The following is a 10,926-nucleotide window of genomic DNA, read 5'->3' on the forward strand; positions in this document are numbered from 1 at the left end:
ATGCAGGGAGGCAGGCAGATATCCCTAACTTGGACTGCATTTACAATTTCAACCAGCTTCTTCCATTTTTTCTTCCTCCCTCCATCCCACTTCCTTTCCTTACCAACCCCTGTCTTCCACCGGCAGCAAAAAGCAGTTTCTTGGGATTAGCTGAGCTCAGAGTTGCAAAGGAATGCCCTCCCCAGGCCACTGAGGGCTCTAGCCCAGGCCCGTACCTCAGAGGGAAATTTCCTAACTGTTTATACCAGGTAGCAGCCATACTAGGTTTTTCAATTTTGTTCTCCCAGAATTTCAAAAGAAAGTTACATTTTAAATATTCTCACCTTAGCATGGCTGATTTTCACCAACGACGCTGCGGGAGGTGATGTGGTACAAGCTCTCATCCCTGGCATCCTGTTCCACACCCCCGGACTGTGCACACGCCTGCCATCTGGACCTCACAACCGTGCTGGGGCACCTGAGCCCCATTTCACAGATGAAGAAACTGAGGCATGGTAAGTAACTTGCCCAGAGACACACAGCTAGCATGTGGGAGATCTGACTCCCCTGCTCCTTGCTTCCTCTGAAAAGGACAAGGAGGACAGGGACATGGTGTCTTGAACGCCAGCCAGGTCACAGTATCATGTTAATCAATAGAAACCGGGCTGAGTGCAGACAGATGAATGCACAGGTGGGCAGGGCACGGGGCGGGGGAGGGGTGCTGGCTAGACACAGTGCCTCCAACCTAGAGAGAGTCCAGCCTTAGAAAATGGCTGTGGGGGAGGCGGTATCTGCTTCATGACCAAGCCTCTCCCCGGGGCATCCGTCTCCCTCCACCTGCTCCTGACTCCTTGAACTTCAGGTTCACCATCTGTGCTAAGGGACTGACATCTATTTTTCTCTGGGGGAGGATGAAATGAGACAAAGCTCTTGACATAGGGCTTAGCCCAGAACGAGCCCATACTAAATGAATTCCAATGAATTGCATGCCCGCTCCACCAGAAACCTGAGTTCTCCTAATCAGAGAGATAGAAAGCAATGGTGAGCCCTGGCTGGGTGAGGCGGGAGGATGGGTGGTTTACAGACAGAGGTCTTGCTCCTGCATGAACATTCCACCAGATGGCGCCAGGGGACAAAATTCACAGCCCTTCAGGCCAAAACATGGGGATGCTGGCGTTTCCAGGGTCTTCTTGCACAAGGGGATGGAACTTTATTATCCAGTTCAGAGCTAAAGAAAGCCTGAGGCTGTGTCACTCTTCATGACTTTCCTCAATCTCCTTAATCTAGATCTTCATAAAATATGGGGCAGGGATGGGGCAGTAGGAGCCAGAAGAGGCTGGGGCTACTGGGGGTATAGACGGGGACGACAGGTCAGCAGCAACCACAACACCCCATCCCTGAGCCAGACAAAGCCAGGCGAAGGCAGGAAAGGCACCATGGCCAACTGCAAACAGAACCAAGAAAATCAATCAAGTGTAAATCCAGAGGAGGGCTTTTCCTGCACCGACCTCTCCTGGCACACAAGATACTCTCCCTGAATGTTTGCAGAACTCACATAGGACCTAGGACTAAGTTAGACCTCCCCAAGGAGCTTCACCTCTCAGGCCCTGCAGAAGGGGGACCATTCTCTCAGAGCTCCCACATTTCAGGGAAACAGCCCCATGGAGTAGTTCGGGGTCAGAACTACAAGGGGGTCAATTCTGTCAATACATTATGGTCCAGATCACTCCATGGGAGCCAAAGGCAGTCACCAACTCACCCAAATACCAAAATGCTATGGAATGAAGATGCTCTCTAGGCACTAATATGAAATGTGTTTGGTCAAGATGTATTGTGAAGTAAAAAAGTAAGGGCAGGAATGGGTCTGTCTTTCCATTATTTGCATTAAAAAGAAAAGAAAAATTAGCATATTTGTGTTGCTTATACTTAGGTCAATAAATCCTGGAAGGATTGAAAGCCTACTAAGAACAATATGGAGTGGAGGGGGATAGAAAGATGGATGGATGGATGGATGGATGGATGGATAGAAGGAAGAAGGAATGATGGAAGGAAGGAAGGGTGGATGAAAGAAGGATGGACAGATGTACGGACAAGGACAGGAGAGGGAGCTGAGACTTTCCTCTGTATGCATTGGAACATTGCTTGATCTTCAAACCATGCAAATGTATTACCTTTCAAAGACTAATCTTTCAAAATTGCTTCCTCAAGATTGTACAGTGTTTCCCACAGTCCTAGGATGCTTTTACTGGCCGCATATAAAGTGATTAGGATTAGCGTACAAGAGGACTGTAAACAATTCACAAACACAGCACCCAGTTAGGCAGGGAGAAAACCCTTCATTTCTGTTCGATCTCTGTCTCCACCAAGGAGAATGTTTCAGTGAGATGTTACAGGGTTACATCTCTCTAAATCCTAGTAAACTGCCTTTTTAACAAAGAAAGCAGGCATCAGGCTTCCAGGCTTGGCCCAAAGCAGTGGCTAGCTAAAATGAAACGTTATTTTCTCAACTCTGAATTTACTTGTTTCAAGTAGGTATTTCTACTATGAATGGTAAGTAATACTGGCTCTCCATTTACACGGGTAACAGGAACCTTCTTTTTCAAAAGAGATGGAAGTGAAATGTGAATTGCTCTAAACAAAAATACTAGGGGTCACCTGGGTGGCTCAGTGGGTTAAAGCCTCTGCTTTCGGCTCAGGTCATGGTCTCAGGGTCCTGGGATGGAGCCCCCAATTGGACTCTCTGCTCAGCAGGGAGCCTGTTTCCCCCTCTCTCTCTGTCTGCCTCTCTGCCTACTTATGAACTCTCTCTCTCTTTCTGTCAAATAAATAAATAAAATCTTAGGAAAAAAAATACTAGGTAAACCCCGATGCCATTGTTTTATGCTAACCTCGTGCCAGAAATTGCCAAATGCTTCCCATGAATTCATCCTTAATCCTCCTGCTGCTATGAGGTGCAGAGGACAGTGGGGCAAAGAGAACGTGGACTGTGTCCAAGGTCACTGGATACTCGGAGGAGGAGCTGGGAATTTGAACTCAAGCATTCAGCCTCTTGCAGGGCCCCCTGCACCAGAGGGACCAAAGCTAGTGGCCCAGGGGCGCCTGGGTGGCTCAGTTGGAGAAGCGTCTGCTGTTGGCTCAGGTCAGGATCCCAGGGTCCTGGGATGAAGCCCCGCATTGATCTCTGTGCTCCACAGGGCACCTGATTGTCCCTCTCCCTCTACCTGCCGCTCACCCTGCATGTGCGTGCTCTCTCTGTCAAATAAATTAATTTAATTTAATTTTAAAAAGCTGGTGGCCCAGTGAATGCAGACCAGCCCTCCTGCCTCCAGCCCAGAGCCCAGCCCGGCCCCAACACTTGAAGTTGCCCTAAAGCCAAATGGTTTCAGCTCTCCCCTCACCCCCAAGCCAGAGGGACACACACACGCACACAGACACTGCCATTCCACTTGAAGTACTCACTCAATCTGCTTCTTGAACTTTCTCTCACTGTTCTTTTGGACCCTGAGCAGCAGCACAAGGAAGGGTAAGCTTTGCTTCTGCCACCATCGTGCCTGGCTGGACCAGCCCAAGGCTTCTCACTCCATCTGGTTTGGGCCCCAAAGCCCTCTGCCATCCCTCCCCCACCCTCACCACCCTTGCGCAGCCCCTCAGGGACCTTGTGTGAGGTAACTGGATTCTCCCTCTTGTCAGTTGGCAATGAAATTGCAATGGATTTTGCAATGGATCCAGTTTGCAATGGATTCAGGAATGCAAGAAAGAGGGCTACCCCAGTCAGTGATGGCAACCCAGAGCTGGAGCTTCCCAGGCCACCCAGCTGGGCAGCTGTGGCCAGTGTCCTCACACCCACCCTGTGCCCTCTGCCCCCGCAGAGCTGATCTGATGGTCACAGTGGGTCCCAGCAGGTAGTGAGGCCTGCACCTACCTTGCCTCCCTCCTCTGTGAGCGAGCTGAGGTGGTTTCCCTCTTCTCTCTGGGCCTCAGGCACCCGCTGTGCAGTCTGGGGTCCCTCTGCTCCCCCAAACCTCACATCAAAACCTCCTGCTTTGTAAGAGGCGGGCTCCAGGCCATGTCCCTCAGCATGCCTGATGGAGCCTGTGGGGAGGCCTGGGGATCTGCGTTGGCAACAAGGCCGTAGGTGATTCTGATGGATAAAGGGACAATAGAGGAAGGGTCCAGAATGTGGGCTCTGGCCTCTGTTTGATCCTCGCTACCCAACCCTTCCTCCCCCCCACCCCCCCGCCGCCGCTTTCCATGCCCCCATCTCTTGGCCACAGCCACAATGCAAGGCTCCCGGGGACAGGACAGACTCAGATGATCATCCCCTCTTAGAGTTGAGGACAAGGCTCTGGAGAGGTTAAGTGAACCATCCAAGGTCACAGACCCACCAAGCAGAGCAGGCCTGCACCCGCACAGGCTTCTTCAGGGGCCCAGGCGGCCGGGGTGGGGTAGCCTGCCCTGCCCACAAGGTCACGTATCTGAGAACAGAGGCTTCTTCCTCAACTCACAGAGCCAGAGTCCCCAGTCAGAGACTTCTGCCAAAGGGCCGGGTTCTGGTCCCAGCCCCAGAAGAACGGGAGGTGCTGGGGAAGCTGGCAGGACTGGAGCCGCCATTCTGCCTGGTCTCAGGCTTGATGTCTCTTGTGGGAAGATAGAAATGTGGCCTCCACCTGCAGGCTAGCTAGATGGTAAAGTGAGGTAGGGCCTGGAGAGTGAAGGCCTTGGAACTTATGGAAGGAGGGCCCAGGAGACCAGACAATCGGGAAGATGGAGTGGGAACAGGCAGTCAGACCCGGGGAGCTCCCCTCACCAGGTAGCCCCAACAAGGGAGTCAAAATAACTCCACAGGGGGAGGGGGGGCTCCCCTTTCCAGCCCCACAGAGGCAGCAAAGGCCTGGTGAGATCCAAGCTGGGGCTCACGTGCTGTGAGGGCAGCTCTCCCCAAGGCAGCCAGGCAGAAAATCCAACCTGACAGGGAGACACAGGGCTTCGAGGATTATCCCTGGAGATTAATGGAAACCTTTGCTGAAATCTGCCCTCCAAGCTGCCCAGTGTGGGGGATCCTGTCACACAGCAGGCAGGGCGGGGGTGTGGCGGGCCACAGAAGAAGGCCCACCCACCTCAGACGGGAGGACTAGGACCAGGACCAGCCAAGGCTCACAGGGCTCTGCACTGAGCCACTGGGAGCAACAAGCCTCTCCCTGCTCAGAACTTGCTCACACAGGGATTTCTCCTGACCTCTCGGTGTATGCAGATGAAAGCCTCACCGAAGGCCATTCAGACAAAAGGCGGGGGACACTTCCTGCTACCCAGGCTGCACAACCCAGGGACCCCCTTCCCCTTGCCCGGGGCTGGGCTGGTGCAGCGTGTTTCAGACCCCGGGCTTAAGAAGGGAAGCAGAGCAACAGGTAGCCAACTCGGCCCAGAGCCCAGGGGCACAGGGAAGAAAGCAGGGCCGGGGAGCGGGGGGCGCTCCTCATTCAACCAGAATAGCTCTGCTGGGTCTGTGCTGTGTGTTGGACAAGGAACAGCATTTCTTCCTGAAATGACCCACTTCAAGCCCCCAACCCTGTCTCTCAGGCTAACAAGCCTGTTAAGGGGCCTCTGCCCTGGGATAGGTGTGGACCCGGTGCCCCAGCTCCTCACACCTCCCAGGGCCTGCCGCACCCGGTCTCCCTCTAGTCAGGGGCCCGGAGGAATTTTCCCTCAGTTCTCCTCAGAAGGCTCAGGCTTTGGGAACAGAAACTAAATTCTAGAAAAAAGACCACTCAGCTCTGAATTTGAGGACCCAGATTCCTACCCCTTAAAGAAACTTTATATAGTGAGGGTTCACTCAAGATTTATTTCTTCAGAATCCCACTGGTTTGCAAAGGAAAAAGAAAGGGAGAGCCTGGCCCCAGAGGGCCATGCGGGGGTGGGGGTGGGGGTGTTTGATGAAATGGGAAGCACAGGGCGGGGCCCTTCCTTCCCCATGGCTGTGGGGCTGGAGCCACAGGAATGCGGGGGCTGGGTGAGTGTGTGGCAGAGATGCTGGGGAGCAGCACAGGAACAGCAGGGACACCAGGCAGATCTGGGTACTACCTCCCCTTGCCCAGGCCCCATAGAAGCCATTCCTTTCCCTCCTTTCCCTGTCTGCAACGCCCCCCAGTCCCCAGCACCCTCCCCTCCATATGTCCATCATTAAGGGAAGCCATGTTCCAGCAGCTGCGGAAAAAATCAAGACAAGGAAAACACAGAGAAAGGAGTCCTGTTCCAACACCACGAAGTTCCTTCAGGAATGTCTGTGATAAAGGCCACCAGCCTGCCCAAGGGCAGTGGCAAGCACAGGAGCATGGGGGTGTATATGGGGGAGAGGGGAGGCGGCGTCCTGTTCCTGGGCAAGGCGCCCAGGCTCTCAGGAGGAGGGACAGAATCAGTCTGGATCTCAAACTCACCCCATCCTCCCCACACACACCCCATGATGGTTTGCTCCAGAGCCCTGGCCTTCAAGGAGCACTTCCCAAACCTGCCTTCCTCTCCCAACTCTCTAGAAGAATCCTAAGAGTAGGATGGAAAATCCGGTCTGCAGACAAGGGAAGGCCTCAGGCTCACCCAGCCTCCCTCTGACCACTGCGGGCCCAGAGCCCTCATCAGCCCCCAGCAGGGCCTCACACAGACCCCCGGCTTGCCAGCCACAGCTCCAGGCTTCCACTCATCCACACACACTGAGGAGACATTGCCAAGGCCTGCTGGCTTTCAAGCAGAGTATGGCAGGGCAGGGAGGCTGAGCAGCCTCTAGGCAGAGCCCCTGGGCAAAGGAGCCCTGCACTTGAGCTGTCCTTACCCCATAGCCTCATCGGCCATTCTGGCCAGAGCACCCCATCCCCTCCACAGGCTGACATCTCAGGTCAGCCAGAAGCCATCCAAGCATCAGACAAAGGGAAATGGGAGGCTCAACCGTTGAGCCTCATTGATGAGTTGGCTCATCCAGGCTCAACTGCCCACCTCTACCCTGTTCCCAGTCCCAATCACTCCCAACCACCTTCCTCCTGTCTTCCAGAGGTACACACAGTCATACAATCACTTATGAATGTCTTTACGTGGATTCATTTTTAGTTAAATTTATTTATTGAAAATGTCACCACAGTAAGTAGAGGCCAGTACGACTTGTCATAAATAAAAAGGTAGCCCATTAAAAATATACCATGAAAACAAAACAGAGCTATAAAAGTCTGGAAACTTTTCCCAATGGCCCTACACCCGAGGCCTTCTCCCTAGTAACAGGGGAAGTCAGGCATGAGTTCAGAGACATGAGAACATACTGACACCCAGCTGAGACTTTCTTCTTGGCATAAAAGGACCGGAAAAGAATTGGAAAGGGAATCCCTTTCTTGCTCTGACTCTGTGCTTAATGCAGGCCCAGTACTACCTAAAATCATCTCAAGGGAATGTAGGCAACCACCCACACTTTGGAAATGCAGGACTAGAGGCCTCTTCTTTCTCGTGCTCAACGCACCGCAGAGGGCCTCCTATGAACACACCTTCCCGGCACAACCAGACCCTGCCCCGTGTGCCTGTCCTCACAGCAAGGCCTCCCCAACTCCCTCTCCCGCATGCCTGCCCCGCTCGCTCCCAGAGGTCACCGCTGACTCAGGTGGGATACCAGGTAGACGAGGCCCACCAGCAGCAGTCCACGCACACCCAGCATCATCAGCAGGAAGAGGAGCAGGATGGAGGTCACGGGCTCCACGGCGTGGTTGCCCAGATGCCACTGGGGGAAGCCCATGTTCACCAGCTGCCGGTTGAGGTCATTGAAGGGGGACGGGGCGGCCCCCAGCCGAGCCCCGGCTTGCTGCTGGCGAGGGCCAGAACCCCCCAGGGGGGCGCCATGGCCCCTATTGAGAAAGCTCTGGAAGGTGGAGACAGAGAGAGAGAAATGAATCTTAGAGAAAGCATCCTGGGAGTTGAAGTATGAGGCAACCTGGGAATCTTCTGGGCCAGGCCCCGCCCCCACTCCGTCCAGGCTCCGCCTCCCAGGGCCACACCTTCCTTTCTCAGCTATCCCCCGGATGCCAGCCCACAGGAATCCCCCTCACTGAGTCACAAGCTCTCAGAATACAAAAAATGCCAGTCTATACTCCCCACGTCTTGCCAGGGAGAAGGTGCCCAGACCAGAGAAGAGAAAAATGAGCAAGGAGGACTAGATTCTAGGGCAGAGCTTGGGAACAGCCATTTCTTTCTTTCTTTCTTTCTTTCTTTCTTTCTTTCTTTCTTTCTTTCTTTCTTTTTTAAGATTTTATTTATTTGACAAAGATCACAAATAGGCAGAGAGAGAGAAGAAGGGAAGCAGGCCCTCTGCTCAGCGGGGCTCCACCCCAGGACCCTGAGATCATGACCTGAGCCGAAGGCGGAGGCTTTAACCCACTGAGCCACCCAGGCGCCCCAAGGGAACAGCCATTTCTAATCCTCCCCGGTCCTCCCTTTAACACCATTCCTGGGTGGCCGTGGGTTCCTCTTCCCCACCTTCTCCACTTCTCTCTCAGCCAGCCGGCTCTTCAAAGAAAGATGCTGGCTCCAGCGGGGTTAGCCTGGTCAAGGGAGAGAGCCTCTTGGATTCCAGGTCTGGGGAGGTTGCTGGGAAGAGTGAGAACTGGGGAGGCAGGCGGATCCTATTGCAGATTGCAAGAATGCAAATTTCCCCCAAGTCTTGACCCTCACCTCATGCTCCTTAGCCCGGCTCTCCGCAAAGAGGGCTTCTGACTAGAGAAGGCTAATGACTAGCAAGAGAGCTTCTGCTTGCTAAGGGGTAACTGACACGGAGGGCAGGAGCCCAGCTTTTCCCCTGCCACGGGTGCTGGGCACACACCTGTCGAGGGGCGCTACTGCGTGCTGGGAGAGTGTTCCTCACGCGGGGGTCGTCGTCCTGCACTATCTCCCCATTGGCCAAGATCCGCACCATCCTCCCAGGAACGATGGGTCCCTGCTGGGCTGTGCCTGTCCCCAGACCTCAAAAACCTGAAAGAAACAATTTATCAGAGATAAAGGGACGCTCGCCTTCCACCTTCCGTGGGAACAATGGCAATTCTGGGTGCCCACGCTGGTTACCCAGACAGAGCAGGCCCTGCGTCTGATTAATTCCAAGGAGAGAAATAAATGTGAGTTATTTGTTAAATGAAAACCTTTCAGACATCGAGGCCACTGGGAAAACTACCAAAGGGAGCCGGGGTGATGGAAGCTCCGTGACCCTGCTGCGTAGCAACCACAGGGAGGAGAGCCCTTGCTGCGCCCCATCTCACACCCCCCAACACTCTCCGGAGCAAGGGACAGTTAGAGAACCCCAGGGGTGTAACAGGCTTGCCCAGCACCACTCTTCTAGAGGCAGCAGAGTCAGAACGTGAAGCTGGGAACTCTGGCGCTAGGCCCTTTTCTGGGATCTGAACAGGGAGTCCAGGGCACCCAGCTCCCCAGTGTCTCCATTTCCCATCCGTTAAAAAAGGGCCCATTGGGAGTAAATGCCAAGGACCCGGGCCTTCTCCCCAGAGAGGATCTGGGCCCACTTTGGAGCCACTTTAGGTCCACGGCCTGGCAGCTGACCCCACTCAGGGCCACAGGGCCCCGGGAGCTGGCTGGAGGGGCAGACCCTTCTGGCAGAGGGCACACCCCTCGCCTGCCCCTCACCTCTCAGATAACACCAGCCTTCTCTGCCATCGCGGGCAGAGCCAACTTGCCCAAAATTGGGAATGGGGGATGCTGCTGTGGCTCTGGGAGGACTCCACTCCGGAGACCGCAAGGGTGTCCATGCGCTGGAGGTGGGGGTGGGGGTCCTACCACGGCTTTCCCCGAGTCTGTGTCAAAGCCATTTTTTCTCAGGAGACGAGCCACCGTTTTCACCTAAATTCTGAAAAGCATCTGGGACACCCACGCCAAAAGGGATTTAGAGCCCCTGTTCTGTTGCCCTTGGGCTAGAGCCTGGGCCAGGCGGGTCCCCCTTCTGAAGCCCGCTGTTCCCTGCAGAAGGCCAAGCGGGTCCGCAGCTCCGCAGCCCCTCGGTGCTTTGCGCCCCCGCGCCCGCTGGGTGGGCTGAGGCCGCAGCCAGCCGCGGGACACCTGACTCCGGGAGGGGGGCGCGCGGGCGATCGCAGGGGGCGTGCTGCGGGCAGGGGCGGGGGGATCCGGGGAGGGGGCGCCGCCCCAGCTGCCGAGCCCGACCCTGGAGAAGGGAGGCATGCGAGCTCGCTGGCCCTCGCCCAGGGCCGAGACACCCACCTGCGGTCGCGGCTCCCGGCCTCAGCGGCGTCCACTCCCGGCGGCTCCCAGGCCGCTTCCTCCCACCTGACCTCACAGGAAGCGCGCGCCGCAGCGGCGCGGCCCCCTCTGCAGGCCGCAGGGGAAACTGCAGCTGCCGGGCCCCCGGGCGGCGCAGGGCGGGGAGGAGGGAGAAAGGGGGCGCCACCAGGAAGGGAGGGGGGAGGGAGAAAAGAGGATAGAGAAGGGAGAAAGAAAAGAAGAAGGAGGAGAGAAAGGAGGGAGAAAGGGAAATGGACCCCATGGAGGAACCCTCTGCCCTGGGTGGAAAGATGGCACACACTAAACCCACAGATGAGAGTTTGCTGAGCCCCTGCGGGGATGCCTCTCGAGTAGGACCCAACCCTACCTCTCAAGGATCTCCAGCTCCAGTGGGGAAGATAAGGCGTGAACCACAAGGCAAGTGCAAATAACTGTAACTTGAAGGAAGGCAGGCTTCCTGGAGGAGGTGGTCTTTGAGTTGGGGCCAGAAGTTTAACTAGGATAAATAGGGAAGAGTGCCACGCCTTAAGGGACTGAACAGTCAATCTCAGCCTCTTTCCTGATGTTTTCGTGTCTCCACCCTCCTGCCGACTTTCATAAGCTGGTCCCTTTGAACCCATTCACCAGTGGGAAAGAATGAGTTCTGTAGTCTCACAGCTTGGGCTTCAGGCTCTGGCAAGTTAC

At 55.3% G+C, this 10,926-nt stretch overlaps 1 protein-coding gene across 1 annotated transcript; it reads right to left on the bottom strand.

Moving 5' to 3' along the window:
- Positions 1-7,060: 7,060 nt before the first annotated feature.
- On the bottom strand, positions 7,061-10,316 carry FAM241B (family with sequence similarity 241 member B). Its single transcript, XM_059170057.1, has 3 exons — positions 10,222-10,316; positions 8,822-8,970; positions 7,061-7,864 (listed from the first exon to the last, which is right to left on the bottom strand). Exons 2-3 carry the CDS (start codon positions 8,912-8,914, stop codon positions 7,595-7,597), a joined length of 363 nt encoding a protein of 120 aa, XP_059026040.1. The 5' UTR covers positions 8,915-8,970; positions 10,222-10,316; the 3' UTR covers positions 7,061-7,594.
- Between the last annotated feature and the right edge of the window lie 610 nt (positions 10,317-10,926).

This window comes from Mustela lutreola, chromosome 4, assembly GCF_030435805.1.
Source record: "Mustela lutreola isolate mMusLut2 chromosome 4, mMusLut2.pri, whole genome shotgun sequence".
NCBI lineage: Eukaryota > Metazoa > Chordata > Mammalia > Carnivora > Mustelidae > Mustela > Mustela lutreola.